Here is a 17,683-nt window from a genome sequence, read left to right as displayed (position 1 = left end):
TGTGAGTGTCTCTGAGAGTTGAGTGTTCGAGAACCACACTCTCAACTGAGTGCCATGGGGAAGTGATCCTGACTGGCAGGCGAGCTAGAAGGTCTTTCGAATGCACCTTTCGAATGATCGAACGCCTCGTCCTCACGATCCAGAAAGGGCGAATCAGGAGCCAACAGTCGCTTCGGAAGCACTAACGATTGCGGCATAGGTGGAGAAGGGACCAGAGGGACTGTCACCGATGCAGATGAGAGATGCTGAAAACGAAAATAATCGGCGTGAGGAAGCTGCTCCATACCCATGGGGGAAGGAGAGGTTATTCGCACGACCGAGAATAGATACAGTCATAGTCATAGTCATAGTCATAGAGTATCATCAAAGCGAGAGGTTTAGAATACTTATACAGAATACAGAATAAACATACAGAATTCACAGGTTTGGGATGCGAGAGGTCTGGGTTTCGTCTGTTAGGTAAAGTTTGCTCACGAGTTTCTCCAGCTTTCTCTCTCGAATTCCGCCACTTCATCCGACGATTTTGGAACCAGATCTTCACCTGCAAAGTCGAGTTAATCTCAGCTCTCGATCGAGCATGATACAATCTCGGGAATTGAGGGCCAATCACTAACATCCGCCGATCCATGAAGATCTGCACCGGAACGAACAAAAAATTCCGACTCGGGATCCGCGAAGTCTCATTGTCGGTATCGATGAATTTTTGAGACTTGCCTGCGAATCCTTAAGTCCTAGCTTTTCGGCGAGCTTCCTCCGATCAGGCTTCGAAATATACTTTTGTATTTGAAACCGTCTTTCTAAACCTGAACGCTGAGCGTCAGAGAATACTGCGCGTCTCATCATTCCTCTTCGAGGTTTACCCCGAGACGCTGTCCAGGGAAACGCCGAAGGAGACATTACGAACGGATTCCCACCTGAAACATAACGGAATGTCGAATTTTCCGGATCTCCTCGTTACCGGTGTGGAGACGAGATAAGTTACATTCAATATCTCGATCGTATATGCTCTAAGCTTTCGTGAGGAGATCGATCGACCGATGATCTTGGGAAAGGATCGTGGCGACTTTGGGATAGGTCAATGTTCGGTTCAAAAGAGATATTCTCACCAGTGGTTGACACGGGACTCCGGAGACCTCCCGAGGAAGCACCTTGCATCATATTCGTCATGTAATAAATATTGTCGAAACAGGGCACGATATCTGGAAGAAAAGAGCGAACCTTTTGACTGCAATTCGGAGAAATCCATTCCCTAACCGTCTCGAAGGAGATTTCGAGTCGAATTGAGGGCGACAGAAAAAGCCGGAAAACCGAAGTCGCGAGGAAGACCGTGATCTCTCACTTAGCGTGCAGAGCTTCGGCAGATTCCCGTAGGTACCCACTCGTGAAAATATCCGGCCTGTTTGATCGATGTCAATGCCGAAGGAGAGCAATATTTCGCTGCGGTTTGGGTGAGGCAGCTGCCGAAAGCAATATCTCCGAACACACGGTTGCGAAGCTCACTGCGGTCGGTTGCTTGCTTGCTCGGCTAGCTCGCTGGCTGCCTATGAATGAGCTGCGGTTGTGGCGTCAACGAGCTTATGATGAGCTCAATGGGTTTTCGATACCACCCCATGTACGTAGGCTCTCCGCTACGGTCTGCTCGCTTCTTCCGAATTTCGAAGACTCTGCCGCCCTACTTACCGCCTTCCGTCGACTTTTCCCGTCGTCGTCTATGAAGTGAATCGCTTCTCGGAATCTCTACATCCGTCAATCCCTCGTCATCTCTTCGAAGTACCGCAATCTCGAGCCGCGCATCTGCGACGACTCCTTTTTTCTCCCGTTCAATTGTCTATCGCTCTTCTCATTCAGGCGCTCCAAAGGGTATCGTAAGTTTTTTGTGGGCGATGTCTGGAGTCAGCAAGCCACAGAATCAAATAGCACTTTAGGCCTCATCATATCTTCCTCAACAGGACCGAAAAAGCGGACGGAGGCGAATCTTGAGGGGGCCTAATCCTTTTCTGATTGTTCTGCTTTTAGAAACTTTGTGCGCCTCAAGCTAGTCGGTCCAGATTATTATAGATAGTTCGACAGCCTTCTGCCGAAAGTCCCCCGTTTTTGTAAGCTTCTGTTCGAGCCTCCCCGGAACGACCCAAAATATTGCGCAGATTTCTGCAAGCAATGTCGCGACGCCCGATCCCGGTCCGCCGCAGGTGCTCGTTGGCGGCAAAACGGGAGTTAGTTAGATCTCTCCCTCGTTTTTTCCGTAGTGCCCGCTCTTTGCACCCCTCGCCTGTGTGCTTGCTCCCCCATCCGGGTGGTTGAACGAGCTGCCAAAGCTAGCAGGAGCTCATTCTGCGGCTGCTGTGAGCTCGAAGAGTAGCACGGGGGAGGGAGGAGCAGAACGAGGAGATCTAGGGGCACGGGAAACCATTAACCTCTGCCGAGCTGTCAGAAGCAGCAGCAGAGCCAGGTTCACCATAAATAGTCGAGGAACCTTCTTTTGCTTTGAATCCGCGCCCGCGTGTCAGAGCGATGTTTTCGGAGAAGCAATTGAAGAATCGATCGGTCTTCTCCGAACACCCGGCTTCCGGAATTTCGGGACTCCGCCGCTGAGAACTCGACTCATATTGTGGCCATTCGGAAAAATGGAATATGCGAGCCTACGTACAGTGGCGAAGAGGATAAGAATGAGGAGCTGTTCCGTAGATCTCGGGAAAATTATTCATCGGAGCTGTTTAATCTCATATATGGAGTGAGGAGTGGAGTTATTCTTCCCGTTCCTCTGCCGCTCCCTCCGGCTGCCGTGGTCGCGTGATCGAATGATTTGACAATGGTGTACTAAAAAACACACTCAACCACCACCACAAGCCGCGAGTTGTGTCGAGTGAGTCAGGGAATAATTTACGTAAGTATTCGCTATTCAATCCGACATGCTACAGCTGTTGGCATCTGCTATAGACTCTTTGGTTTAGCGGTTGTGGTGCCAGACTCGGTGGTGATGGTGGAGGCCAGGTTACGTAAGTAGAGAGGCACGTCGTCACAGCTGGCGAAGAGCAGCCGGAGCAGGATCTGCATTTCTATGGGAGGACATCTTCTTTGAAAATCGCCCGCCCGCCTGCCCGCCAGCCAGCTCGCTCGCTCGCTTGATCACCGAGCGGGGGTGAGAGGGAGCGCATTGTCAACGCGAAGACCAATACGCATCTCCGAACCGAGAGCTGGAAAATCTTGGCCGCTTTTCCTCGTCCGCGCGAGATGAATCAATTGCGCCAGAATGTCTGGACCTCATATGTCACCGACGGAGTCAACAGCTGGAGGTTCCGGCCAGTGGAGAATGAAGCTCGGCTAGAACGGGATCCTCGAACCTCAGCCGAGGTGTCGTCCCAAAATCGACGTAAAATTCGGAAAGCGTTCTCGGAGGAGGGACCGAAGTCTGATTTTATAGTTTTCCCGGAAAATCGTTCGAGGGGATTGTACAAATATTCTCGGAACCGGAGCCGTCCCGTGCAGGGCCCGTTTCCAGCAGTTGGGGATCGGCCCGGCGGCAAAGACTCGTAGCGAATTCAGAACCGATTGGCTGCCTTATCGAGTCCAGTGTTCCGCGGGCGCGGTCGGATTCAGGCAAGGTGGTTGTGGAGCTTGGGGGCGAGCGAGATCAGAAGCCGCTCAGAGAGCAGCGAGCGGAAAGCTCGCGAGCCTCCGTGGTGTAGAAAGGTAGAAGAGGAGAGCGCTTGCTCGCTCGCTCGCTTGTATATTAAGCACTTCAGTCACAGCTGTGGCGAGTTAATGACTTGCGGAGCTGATAGCGAGCGAGCAAGTCGCGTTCGTTATGTGGCGTTATGAGCTGCATGCTTGTCTGCGGCGCTGGAGGAGGCTACCCGCTTCAGCTGCCTCTTTCCAGACTCAAATTTTGCGGAGCTTCCCCCAGCCTGTCAAAAGTAGGTACTTCTCGAGCTCTGCGTCGACCAATAGGCCGAGCGAATAATTTTCCTTCCACGGAGAGTTCTTGACAGGAAGCAGAGTCAACTTTGTCCCTCGAACATTCTCCGGAATTTGTCGCAGTAGAAGAATTATCATCCGCCGAGTTACTTATTGCCAGTGAGCGCAAGGCCTCATTGTCGGCGTTTCTGAGGCCACTCAGCGAACGCTCCGAATAAAAGAAAATCTCATCAAATCTGTGTTGTCACAAGGCGAATGACTTTCGGATGAGTTCTACCGAAGAAGAAAGCCTAGCGGCGACGATGACGTTAAGCGCTGCTTGTTGCCGTAAGAAAAATCACTTTGTTCCTCTTATAAACGTTTTGACCGAGGGCGACAGGATGGCGCCTCCGTTCCATTCCTCTCTTCTGTGCTCTTTTGGGGCCGGTCGTTCTCGACCGACGTTGGAGCTCGTACGAGTTGGTGGAATGAATCCTCGCGGGAATTTTCCGTCCCCCAGATCATCTCGAAAGGTCCGAAGCAGATATTCCGTCTGCTTCTGCTTGCCGGAGTTGGAGTTGCTGATCCGGAAAGATCCGAACCAGGAGAGTCGGATCCTGCTTCCTCGAACACTGTTGAGCTCGTAGCGAAATCACCACTCGCTTCAGACCACGGACGCCAGAGAAGAACAAATGTGTTGGAAGCGAAAAACCAGCCATAAATGTAGGTACTACCGAGCGAATTTCGTCTACACTCTTCACCTACAAACTAGCGTATCAGCTGTTTCCCTCCGTGGCGAGATTGTTTTATTGCTAATCTCTTATTGCCTACGGAGCGGATCTGACGCATTTGCTGAGCTCCTATAAAGCACCTACAAAGCCTCTACAATTGCCTGCAACAGCCCTCAGCGATTGTTCTCTAGCTGGCGGTCGAGCTCCGCCTACGTGCCATGAATTTCTCTAATGGGCTCTGGTCGATTCCGCCATTCAATCAATCCGAAATCCGGAACCTTCTCGCCACAATTGAAATAATTATCGCTGACGACATGGGGTTCGGATGGTCCGAGAAAGCACAGCTTGGCGTCGGTTCGTAGGACGAATAGATGTGTCGATGGGATTCTTTGTTCCCGATACGAATTGATCGCCATCCACACTTCGGATAATATCGTTTTTCTTTTTCTCTCGTCGCTTCTCGAATCCGATACGGTCGCAGTCTCAAACAAAGGATTTGGAATGCGAAAGCTTATCCTCTATTTTGAAGCGATGGTGATGGCAATCATCACTAAGATCGCTTTCGCCGGACGGCGGATCGAAGCGCCGCGCCGCCGGTGTCGACGGCGAGGCTGGAACGGCAATACATTGGAAACATCTATCCCTCTAGCTAAGTATGTCTGGCTAGCGAGCCGGTCGTATCGTTGGCTGGCTCATGTCATTCGATATTCTGACGCTGGTGTGGTTGCCACAGAAAGGGGTAAAGTGGTGGCGCCATCGAGACGCCTATGTTGAAAGAAGACCACCGGAGGAGTCCAGTTTGATGCTTTTGCTTCTGCGGCGATCTAGAGTGATTTGAGAATTTCACATGGCTACATCGAATGCCGTTTTTAATGGAGTACTCGGTCCGTACATCATCTTTATCATGGCTCGAATTCCTGAAAGTCACGGAATCGGAACACAGGACGGTGGCGGAGCGAACTCAGACGAGGTATCATCGATCCCAAATTAAGGAAGATGAGAATGAAGCGGAAGGATCGTTGGAGTCATGGATCTGGATAACAGGATCTAATCGAGAAATTTGAAATTCTCTCGACGGATCAATCTCGGGATCATCATCTTTTGTCATAAATCCGACCTGAGGCGACGTCCGGAGTCTCTGCCAACCCATGAAGGTCCATTGTGACCCAAACACGAATCAGCGGGACTCGACTACTGTAATTGTTTCAGTGACAAATCGTTTTACACCGCTCTGCTGCTGGAGTTGTGCGGAGCTATCGACGACTTGTTCTTCGTCACTCTGTTTGAGGTTCTCTATCAAATCGAATCATTCCTTGCTCCATTCTTTCCCTCCTATTGCTCATTCGTATGGCGTACCACGGTCTCCGTCGACAACAGCTGTTACCCCGCCCCACGTCTTGTCTCATTCGCGCTCCCTCTGCTCATGCGTCGCAGCCAACCCGTGTGCCTGCCCGCAACCTCACAGCGCTTCTCCCAATCATTTCTTGCCCGGTAGCCGTTTCCCCCTTGCTTCTATGAATGTTGCTCTTTCGACTCGGGACTTTCAAGTTCCCCTTTAGACATCTGGAGCGAATTCGAATTCGCTTCATCTGAGGGCGCACGGAAAATCCATCTCCGCAGACATGGGCGAACACCGACATAGAAGGGATCGACCTGAGAGTGGAAAAGGTATAAAAACAAATGTTCCGGATTAATTGCCCCTTGACATGAATGACTCGGGTCGCGACGGTGTCGACAAATCATATCGGATGACGTCTCGACGAATGCTGCCGAAAAACAACACCGGTCCGACCTCCTTTTTTTGAGGCTCGACGCGACGATTCGGGTTCCGTTCAACGAGTCAGACTCGTGTTCTTTGAGTCAGAAGCAGTCGAATCTACCATTCGCTGCAAAAGGTTTTCCTAACAGAGAAATAAAAACTGATTCCCTTCCGAGCGGAGAAGAGGCATGAGAAAAATGACGGCATTATAAGTTGGAAACGCCGGTGGTCTCGAGGATCGACGTTCGGAAATCGGTCCGGAATGGCAGCGATTTGTGTCGTTTCAGAGACCAGCAACTGAACCCTCAGATTTCGAGTCGACAAGAACATTTCGCCGCAAAGCAGCAGCAGCAGTAACGATCCGAAGGGGGTCGATAAGGATACCGGAATCCATGATGAAGCGAAGAGCTGTCGCGAACATTTGTTCCATCGATCCGTTTAGAGATTTCCATCGATGAGGGGCTCTCGTTACTTCTGCCCACAGTGACTAGAATCCTGCCTTTAAATTGTCTACCGTCACGCAACTTCTGATCGTTCCTCAACGTATTCGGAGAAGTCAGAGAGCCAGACGAAATGGAGAGCGAGTCAGAGCAAAGAATGGATAATATCTTCCCTCTTTTCCGTTTACGCACTTCCACGCTCGATGCGCGCAGCGAGCAAGCAATAAAAACCTCCGTCATCGGGTTTCATCGAGATGATAAGTCACGGCAAGGAATGCTTGTAGCTCGTCTAGGGTTTCCCGTTTCATGAATGTGTTGTTGCTTTCCGTTTCTATCGTACGAATCCGACATGAACTCGGAAGAGACCGAACAGAACTCGCGAGACTAGTCGCTACGCGTCCTGAAAATTCCCCCGAGCTCCCTTTGTCGATTCCGGAGCCGACTGCGCTGATCATCGAGATGAGGAACTCATCGCACTCCCGACTCCAATATCCATGACGAAGTTCTCCCTTACTCTCCCGCGAGCCTTGACCAGACCAAGAATTCCCAGCTGCCCGCATTCGGTTCCCTCGGGTTCCTTCGAGCCATCTCCATGTTGGCGCGCTTTCTGACAACACGGGACTAATAATTGTAAGAGGTCGACTCGGTCAGATCCGGCTCATCGCGATTGATCCTGATCAATCGATGCGCACGAACCGGATAGTTCATTTGCATTCCGATTGGCGCCTTCGTCCGCAGAAGCTGTATATTCCTCGCGGCCAACCTATCGGACAGTCTCACGGAAATCTCAAGGGTAGACCCCGAGAAGCCGTGACAGACTCGCATCCTCTCGACAGATGAACGTCCCTACGAGCCGACTTCAAGACGCTCTCGCACATCGACGGCCCCGCCGATTCCACTGATCGAGCACGTCGAGTCCGTTCCTCTAAGATAGCGATTGATTTCTTGCTTCGACAAAAAATAGGTTCCCTTGTGTTCATTCAAGAGAAGAGCGAATGTGGCTCATTGTCGGGGCAGTAGTCTCTTCAGGGGGAGCTCTCTTCAACCTGTGCACTTCCGGAGGATTTGAGCGCGTAGTCCAAGCTCCCTGTGAAACCCATGCTGATTGCCCACTCGTCCTCAGCGTGAAAACAATCAACACATCATTGGTCCGAGCTGACATCCACCCGATTTTCAGCGGCGGAACCGATCCGGGTCGAGCATCTCTCGAAACTTGCTTCGTCAAACACGTGGAACAGAAGCACGGATTGCAGGTTGAGGATGAACAGATCGACAGCCTCCGGTTTTTGGCAACGGAAGCGTTTGTTCAACTCCCAGAATTATCTAAAGTGGAGGATTGTCAGAATGGCTCGAAGGGTGAGGAGGATATTCCGTACGTCCAATTGTTCCAACCAGAGTTCGAGCACTCGAGATCCTCTCTATTCACCGCCTTATATGCACCAAGCTGCCTAGCGGGCCGAAGTTTTCGCTGACCGTGCCGCAGAAGGTTTTCCTTCCCGAGAAACCACTCGACGTCTCGATTGCTGCGCTGACTCAAACACGGTGGAGTATCCAGATTCGTTGATGATGATGATGATGATAGTATTCAATGGCGTCAGCAGTCAGGGAAGCAATCGTTTACCGGATGGAATTCGGTGCTCACACCATTCGAGAGAGAAGGCATTTAGGTTCAACCTCTTGCTCAGAGTGAATTCGCCCCATCGTTAGTGTGCGGGCCAACTGACCGAGCGAGAAGCCAGCTGTCGACTAAACGTTTAGACACAGAACAACACTCGACAACGATCTTTCGACTAGAGCTTTGGGTGCTTGCCGTTTATTTATGCTTGTTCTTGATTTCTCCATAAACTGTTCGATAGAGAAACCATGTTGTTGGCAACGACGACGGCAACGAACAGTAATCGAGTGGGCTCAGATCTCGGTACACGTTCGTTGTTCCTTGAGGGTTTTTCTTTGTTTTTCCCTTGCTCTATTGATCTCGTCCAAACGACTATTCCCTCGATGGCTTTGCTTTATGAGTCTGCCAACGAGCGAACGACCATGGGAGAGATTTTTTCCTCCGAAGCGAGACACTGTGGAAGGAGCGGTTGCTCTTTCGAGAGTAATGAGAGAGTCCTGCCTCCGTGACAGACAAATGAGCTTTAAACAGTTTTTGCCGTCGCTCGTTCTTCGCTTCGCGCGCTTTATCAAAAGATACGGAGCCGCTCACTCTCGGAACTGAGAACCATAACAATAATTCTTTCGCCGACAGTGTTCCAGCCCGCGACGAGATTCCCTAACGAGTATTGGCGATTAAGATGGTTTTTCCAGTATCTCCATTATCGCCTGGATGTCGAAGATCGATGCAGTTTTCCGTGCACGGCTTACAGCCAGGAGTAGTATGAATGCGGCAGGAGGATGTGGACATTCCCCGAGCTGCGAGGTCGAGCAGATTCTGATGGAGTGGGAAATCGTGGAGCGACTCAGGTTCAATCCCGAATCTCCGACTCTCTACTTCACTCAAGATGACCTTGAACTTACTTCGCCTTCACAGTGTCGCTCTCAGGCATAAGGAAGATACGATGTCGATTTCCTGAATGGAATCCTCTTCTCCCCGAAATTCCTCGATCGTTAGTCTTCATCCCCGGAAGATAAGGGGAGCCAAGATTGCGCGAAAGACACGGATGCGGATTTATTTAGAGAGCATAAGTGTGCGAGTTCACATGCGAGGCTGCCCAGGGAAGAGCGAGTCGCGGAAACAGGAGCTGCAGATCGTTTCTGGGATCTTGTTTGATCTGGTGTTTATCTCATTGCTGAATGAATCTGTCTGTCGACTAGAAGATCGATTCGCACCGCCTTCCGATCGCTTTCAGACATCCTTCTTGTGTCGCTCGTTACCTCTCGCACCCGCTATGACCCGAGTTTTCGATCCATCTATCGTTCCGGCTTCGCTCGATCGTTCGGCAGCAAATCTGAAGCGCGTACAATCGATCTCTGACAGTTTAGGCAAAGGAAAACAGGCCGAGCGAAGAGTATACACGCTCGTCTCCTCTTCTGCCTAATTTCCAGAATCGAGTCGTCAACTCCCTAGTGCATAGACTTCTACGCCAGCTCTTACAAGCTGTGTATATTTACGAGAGACACATCCGACACACGAATGACCATGACTTTCTCGAGTCTCAGAACGAACCACCATCCATATCTACGAGAATTTGACCTTTCGCGTTCATTGGGAGCGATTCGAGTAGCAGTCACCAAACAATAACAATGAAGGCTTCTCATAGCGCGATGCTGTCTATAAGTCTATCTACTCTGCGAATGACAATTCCTCCATTGTCAGCCGCGGCTAGAGTGACCGGGTGGTAGTGGTCAGCGGTGAGTTGTACATATGTGCCTGTGAGTGCTTGTTCGCTCATTAGTAGATCGAGTATACGATCAATGAGCCGACAGAGCAATTTCACAAAGGGTCAGAGCGATGCTCCCCTGGGCTCCGATTGTAGGACCAGCTGCTCCCGAAGCGAGCAGTTCACTGGAACTCCCCGGTTCCCCTTGAGAATCAACAGCTTTCCACGGGGAGACCTCGTGCGAATCCGAAAATCCGGCGGGGAACTCGGAGCCCGCGACAGTTTGGCCGACTCAGTTCGCTGACGTAATCTGACGGGTTGTGTGGGAGCTCGCGTGAATCTTCGGCAGGTGTCGTCATCCAGATGGATCAGATATTCCCTCCAGCCCTCGGTCAGTGAATAATCGCAGTCTCACATCTGCCAACTCCGGCCCACATATCGCTCGGATGTCCATCGAGTTTTTTCTTGCGAAGAAGGCGGCAAACAATAATGAATACTACGGGGCCAGCCGTCACGAGTTGATGGGCACCACGAGCCCAGTCACCTGCCCAGTCCAGCATTCGGCGATATGCAATGGAATACACTCTTTATACATAGTGCAATTGCTGTCTGTCACACGAAGGACTGCTGCCGCAGCTGCCCTTCCTGGCACGAGGCAACTCGGCTTGCCATTCCCGCTAGCTAGCTTGCATGCATGTACGATCCCGCGTGTCGGAGAGTGTGCTCAGTGGCGCGCTCGCTCTCGGCTCCCATAGACGTTCATGGACTGGTGTCAAGTGCAGATGTCTCCGATGGAGGGAGCGACACACGAGCGCTCTGTACTTGAAAGCCGCTAGCTTGATATAATTGGATTCACTGGGGGAGATTGTTTTGAATCAATCTGGTTCGCCCAGTCAGCCTGCCGAGGCTCAACCATGCGCCAAAATCGTCGCTGCTCCACCATCGTCTTCCGTTTCGCCCTCGTTCTACAACTTGCGCCATCGACAGGACAGGGCTCACGGCGACCGTTCACGCGTTTCGAATGAATGAATGGATGGACCATGTGATCGAATGCCTGTCGTGGAGGAATATTTCCCTCTGGACGCGGTCCTTGGATCCATCGGAACTTGCCGAGTCCTAATTTTCCATTCCCGTATCTTTTGTGGATGCCGGAACGAGTGCTATCTCGATCGAGTCTATTGGGGATATAATCCTGACGCCTAAAAGTCCCGAACCTTTCGGCGATAGTCAAGTCTGAGTGAGGGGCTGCTTCGTGCCTCATACGCTCAGATGATCAGCGTTCCACATGCCCGTGCTTAACGGCTGTGCTCGGCGAAGTAGGCTCCTGATGTATGCATAAGCAAGCTGTCAACAGCGGCGAGCACTGCCGCTCCATTGCCGCTGCGACCACCGTTGCACCAAATGTGGATAATCAGTTCCAGGATACGGTATGAATACATATCGAACGGATGAACACATCCTCCTCCGAATATTCATCCCCCGCGCGCTGTCGTCGTCTAGCGCTGCCTCAGCCGTCTCGAGTGGAGTCTGGTCCAGGTCTCGCGAGGGGGTCTTCCCCCCGCGCGTCTTCCCGTACCGAAACCAATTTTTTCTTCAATCCACGCGCAATCAGAAAGCGTTCCGCGTGGTGAACCCCAAAACTTCTCGCTTATCAGAACGTTCGACCCGCGGTAGTGTTTCAGATTTAACAGATTTGAATCGGCCCTCTCGATATAGATGTACTCGGTCGAAGCTGTCGGGAAGGGGTAGAATCACTGTAATCATGAGGAGTCGCAAGGATGAAGGAATGTATGTACCTAAGAGCGATGCCCTACGTACCTACCCACTCACTCACTCACTCACTCAATCGGTATGCTCCGAAATCGGGATGCTCCGAAATCGGCAACCCTCCTCGTTCCATGATACCAACCCCGAATTCATCGGTGGACCTACTGAGCGAATATCATCGCTGATCGCAGGATTCAATAATCATGGGACAGAAGACTGTTTCGATTCACAATCAGCAAACGGGATCTGCCATTCGCTCCTCCGCAGGACCAGGCGGATCGAGCTCCGGAACGAACCAACGAAGCCGAGTGTGCGCATGATCGCGAGGTAGGTCGGATTGGCTCGTGGATCGGTGGGCGACCGACCGGCCATCGGAGCGACTGATCGACCAAGCGAACAAGTGACTGACTTTTGACAGAGCGACGGTTATCAAATGAACCCCCTCGTTCGATGTCGGACGAAGTGAAACAGTGGATAGCGAAACCAGTTCACCCTCTGGAGCCGCTCGCTGCTCAACCGGGGAGATGATACAAGTGTGAAACGTGTTGCCACCTTGGCGGCAGCTGTAGCTCACTTCGTTCGCTCACTTAGCCTGTCGCACTTAGAGAACAAGCTCATATAGAGCGATAATGTGCTCGACGAAGGCCGAAGCGATCGAGTTAGTGAGCCCCGACCATTCGTGCACCAATCGGTGCACAAAACGACTCTCCGAGCAATCTGTTCTCGCATCAGTGTCCAGGCTAGAGTTCACCTTCAAAAGCCTGGGTTTCGGCTCCGGTATTCCGTTCACATCGCATCCAGCTACGGAGCTTCCGTGAAACTTTTCGTACGGTTTTCGTGATCCGCGAGCTTGGGAAAAACTGCAATTCGATATAGGCATGATTCACTCACCTCCGGGGGGGAACGGACACAGGGGTTGAATCGGGAGCTCAAAGGGTGAGGGACTCCGTTCCGCTTTCGGAAAGTCGTTCCTTTCGAGGATTGCATCGATACTGAAGTTCAAAGGCTTCGGTGGCGGCGTTTCTTCAGCTTCTGTTTTAGTTTGCGTGGACGACTCGTTCCTGTGGTGTTCGAGAATACGAGCCATCGAGAACATGGTCGCCCTCCGCAACTCGATTGGTTCCGTCTGATGAAGGTGACGATGATGATGGTGTTTGAGCTCCAGGGGCTCCTCGACATCGACGCTATCGCTATCGGAACTTGCGTCCACATCTGTCATCGTTATTGCACGTCTTTTGCACGTCTCCCACTTTTCCGCACTCTCACTTGAACACCTGCGGCCACCGACCGGGAACAACGGGGTTGTTCTGGACGCGCGCGCGGAACTTCCCAGCTGACCCTGCTACCGATGGGTCGAGTTATAGAAGGACGATTTCAGAGGTTCAGAATGAAGAACCGAACTTCTTCTCCGATCTCTTTCTAGTTCTTCGGCTGCCACCAGACTATTGCACAGTCAGAAGGTTCCTTCCTCCTCCCGTTCCGCTTTGCCGAATGCAGCGGTTACGCTTGCGGTCAGTTTATGGGAGATGAGATGGCGGAGTTGGCCGTGGTCGTCGCTCGGACAGGAGTCCGGTGAGGGTCACATGCCGGATGACGACGACGATTTGAACTCGTTCGAATTGTCTGTTCCTCCTCTATCCGACTGCACTGGATAGGAAAATGGCTCTCTGTGGCACTGTTTGCGCGGTTGAAACGACGATTAGCGCTCGCGAGAGACTCGAAAGCGAGAGGATGGAAGTCCCGCCCGTGGGTGGAGCCATAGGGACCCACAGAGGAGACAACATGTCTGTATTATGTATTAATATGCTCCCTCTCAACGGCCCCCTCCGACGGGTTGGCTGGTTCCCTCGCTCGCTGCCCTGCAGCCTGCACACTCGTTCGAGAGGAGAACCTGACGAGGCGAAAATCTTGACGCGCGTCGACAACCCCCGGAAGTAGTTCCATCAAGCTAAACGGTGGCCCTCTAGCGGAGCAAAACGACTTCGGCTCGGCTGGGGTTCCGGTCGACTCGGAGCGCTCGTATCTCCATATAATATTATGATCCCTGTATGCTTCTCTCGGCCGTGTCCAAAAGCGGCGGCGGCCACGGCGACGACGCACGGCTCACGGCGAGTGAGCGCATGTGTATTTTCAGAGGTTGATCATATCAGCGCCTGCGGAGAACTCAAGCTCCCGAGCTTGTTCCCGCCGCTACCCCACCGGGCCTTCCCTGAGGGCTCGCAGATGCTGCTGCCGCCGCCGCCACCACCACCATTGTGTTTAATAGTTAATAGAGCGAGCGAGAGAGGAAGAGAGGGATGGCGACAACAACGACAATGACGGCTGACACGGCGGGCCGGCCGATAATATTGTCCTCGTCATCTTGTCGTCGTTGTTGTTGTCGCCGCCACCGCCAGTACCGCTGCCGGGAACGGTATTCGGGTCCACCGCACAAAATCAATCATGGCGACGCGGCGACTCTTGGGGGTCTTCACAACACGTGTAGTGACCACGGAGGAGAGTGGGTAGCCGCAAATAACGACACGCGCAAGAGAAAACAATTAGCACGCGTCGCTCATCCATTCATCGACCGATTTCTCACCTGCCAGCCGTAACCGTTTCTCTGTTTTCTCCAATAACAGTCATATTGTCTGCTCGGGTGATCCACGGCCACAGAGCAACATCCAGCCGAGTTGACGCACCTTTTCTCGACTCGATCCTTTTGACTATAATCGAGTGCCTGGCGCTCTGTTTTTTCACTGATCGACCGGAGCACCCGCCGCTGTAGCTACTGACAAGAAAAATACCGAGGAAAAACGTTCTGGTGCACATGAGTGCTTTTCGCCTGAATCGTTCACGAGGTGAGCGTGTAGAACGAGTTCAGAAATCCTATTCTCTCCGCTCATGATTCCTCTGGAGGACAGATCCTGAGTAGAAAGACTAATGGCTCGGGCCGGGTGGTCTCGGATCGTTTGTACCAGATAGGATTCCGAAAACTCTCTTGGAAAAACAATGACCCGTCAATGCTCGCTACCAGGTCGCGGATCGTGGAGCGTCGTTCCGCCATGGTCAGGAATTTTCCCATGATTGAGCGCTCCCTGGAAACATTGTTGTTTTGCTCTCGAGCCCGAATGGATTTCCTCAAATTGTGGTCGCATTAATTCGCAGAAAGCCCTCTGTCTGACTTTATGACGGTGGGAATGTTTATCTGATGCTCGATCGGCTGGGAGCGTGTAAGGGTGCCGAATACAATGAACCGATAACCTCGTGAGACCCAGGCATATTGATCTGACTGTATATTCCTCTTTTCCCCCGAAACTGCGACGATTTTCCGGTGGGTTCGAAGCCTTCCCCGCCCCGTAGGCAGCCAGAGCCATGATCAGCTCGTGACGATCTCTAGAGTCTTTTCTTTGCGAATCTCAGAGAAATCTTCATCTGTGAGTTCTTGAGTCCACTGCGGGATTCCCAGACGAACGTCGCCGGAGGATGAGAGAAGCGAGAGTTGCAGGACTCTGCGTGTCCCGAGGCAGCAAGTCCAATAATTGCGAAGGGAGACTCCAGGACTCTCGAATCGACAAGAGTTTGCGCAGCGAAATCACCGTGCTGCAAACGACAGCTTTGTGGCCAATTGACGGATGACTGGGTGTTGCTATAGGTTTCGATGGCCGCTTCTCTCGATTTGCTCTGTTTGGTCCTGGAGCTGCTCGAATTGCTCAAGTTGTACCAGCTCATACGGGCCGTGTGTACAAGCTATGTCTCGGACTCTCTCTTTTTCCGGGACGGTGAGCTCGCCGTTCTACTCCTTCGAAGCAGTTCCTCGAGGAGGGGAATAACGGCAACGTTCCAGGGTTCTCATCGAATAAAATGTTTTACCCCATGCTCTCGCGCCTAGCAGAGCTTCACTCTGTCACATTCGCCTCAGGTGCGCTCAGCGATCGACTCCGGGTCGCCAGTTTTCGAGGGTTGCCCGATTCCATGATCCGATATGTGTAGGTCCCCGAGCTCGCGCTCTCGAGACCCGCGGGTGACATTCCATTGGCTCGTATCGAGCTCTAAGGAGGATCTCCCATCATACCCTCAATCAGGGCAGTCACTTTTTTCTCCAAATTTTCCGCGGTCGGGGAAAACTCGACCCGAAATTCCTGTCGGGCCCATCATCGGCGGCCGTCACGGATCTCGAGAGGAACAAATCAATAGTTTTATTCAGCTCACTCAATCAAGCAAGCATGGATAGATGACCAATGAATCCGGAGTGGCCGAGTTGTTGTTGTCCGATGAAATTTTAGAAGCCACATGTTGCTCTTTAGGCCGAAAACTCCAGAAACGCCGGTTTGTGGAGTTCACATACGGTTCTTCGACCGCGCGCGACGTATTGGCGCCTCACGGCATCGCTGAACGTGTCGATTGCTAGCTTTCTAACCGGGGAACTGTTCGGCTCTCGGGCCGGTTTCTAGTTCGATGGTCAATTCGTTTCGAAGCCAGTTCGTTTCCTTCTGTCATTCCGTCTCGGTGGCGGGCGCGCCGCCTGTCTGACTGGTTGTTATCCGAGACAGCGTCTGCTCCAACCGAGGAATTCCCGCCCGAGTCGTGGACTTGCTCTACGGTTGGCTCGGAATTTCGATGCGAAAATTCCAGGCGGTTGTTCTCGGCTCGTCTTCATTCATATGTGCCTCGCGGCGACCACGAAACAGGCTCGCCTATGCGCTATTCCATCGAAGGAGCAGAAAGTTGTTGCGCTTTGAGGCGAGCCGCCCAATTATTCCTCGTGGAGGACATCGCCGATTTCAGTATTCCTCCACGGCTCGGACCCCCGACACGAATTCAAGAAAAATGATTTATCTAGATCGGGGTCGATTATGCAGGACGAGGATCATCGTAGGAGAATATCATCGAGGTTTCGAAAAGGATCGAAGCAGAGTCGAGTACTGCAGGGTCCTTGGGTAGCTATGCCCCTAACGGCATGCTGATGATGTCTTATTGGTTCGGGAACAGAACGATGAAAGAGAGATGAAGAAGCTTGAAGTATCTCATCTGTTCGATTCTCGCCGCGACCGACGGTTGAAGCTGGTGGTGGTGGTTCTTCTTTTCCGTCTTATTTCTCGGCTTTGAATGCTGAATGGCTGGAGAAGTGGTCCCCTCTGTGATCTGCTTCAATTCTGTCCATTGAATCGTCGTCTCAGCTGTCACCCGCAGAATTGCTCTCGACTTCTTTCTCATCGTGGTCGTTGTCGTCGTCGTCTTCGTCTCGGTAGTCGTCATCCTCGTCGTTTTCCTCTCAGCCAGACGTTCTTCTAGGAAGCATCTTCTCTGACTGGGAGCCCAAGTGATCCCTATTAAGGCGATCACGGCCTTCCTCTACGGAGGAGGGCCGTAATCGTGAAACATCCCGTCCTGAGGAAGCTTTCTCCCGTAGAAGTCGCCTCCTAGCCCTTGCAATGGAACCGGGAAGAACTCCCGAGGATATACAATCCTGCGTAGATCAGCGCCGGGCTCCTCTGCGGAGCATGGAGGGAATCAGAATTCAGAGCGTGACCTCTCCTTCGTCAATCTGTGCGGAGTAATCTGCCCCGTCCAACTATCTCCATTTAGTGAAGAAAAAGTCCACAGACTATCGCAGAACTCCAATTTATCGCTGAAAAGGTCAGGGGAGCGCTCAGAGAGACTCCGGGGGAGCAATCGATTCCGATGCGAAGTTTGATAGCCAATCAGGGCTATCTATACAAGGAGCGGATCGTTCCCCCCCACAATGATTCAATTGAGTCCTGGTAATTGTTCTCCGCCTCGAACAGCCGG

General features: G+C 52.1%; 1 protein-coding gene across 1 annotated transcript; it reads right to left on the bottom strand.

The window, feature by feature from the left end:
- Nucleotides 1-41: 41 nt before the first annotated feature.
- On the bottom strand, nt 42-13,130 carry LOC100897849 (homeobox protein DBX1). Its single transcript, XM_003745805.1, has 5 exons — nt 12,803-13,130; nt 1,107-1,199; nt 715-914; nt 413-541; nt 42-245 (listed from the first exon to the last, which is right to left on the bottom strand). The coding sequence occupies exons 1-5, from the start codon at nt 13,128-13,130 to the stop codon at nt 42-44; spliced, it is 954 nt and encodes a 317-aa protein (XP_003745853.1).
- Nucleotides 13,131-17,683: the final 4,553 nt, after the last annotated feature.

Source organism: Galendromus occidentalis, unplaced genomic scaffold (genome assembly GCF_000255335.2).
Source record: "Galendromus occidentalis unplaced genomic scaffold, Mocc_1.1 scf7180000077485, whole genome shotgun sequence".
Classification (NCBI taxonomy): Eukaryota; Metazoa; Arthropoda; class Arachnida; order Mesostigmata; family Phytoseiidae; genus Galendromus; species Galendromus occidentalis.
The sequence above is the reverse complement of the archived record's forward strand: the minus strand, read 5'-3'. Positions and strand labels throughout refer to the sequence as shown.

What these genes read in the sequence shown, in the direction of transcription:
- LOC100897849 (XM_003745805.1), bottom strand. Translation starts at nt 13,130, where the DNA reads ATGACAGATGTGGACGCAAGTTCCGATAGCGATAGCGTCGATGTCGAG. An exon ending in GAGTCCCGTGTCAACCACTG is followed by an intron (nt 915 to 1,106) that starts GTGAGAATATCT and finishes GTTATGTTTCAG; the next exon opens with GTGGGAATCCGTTCGTAATG. An exon ending in ATCCCAAACCTGTGAATTCT is followed by an intron (nt 246 to 412) that starts GTATGTTTATTC and finishes TTTCGTTTTCAG; the next exon opens with CATCTCTCATCTGCATCGGT.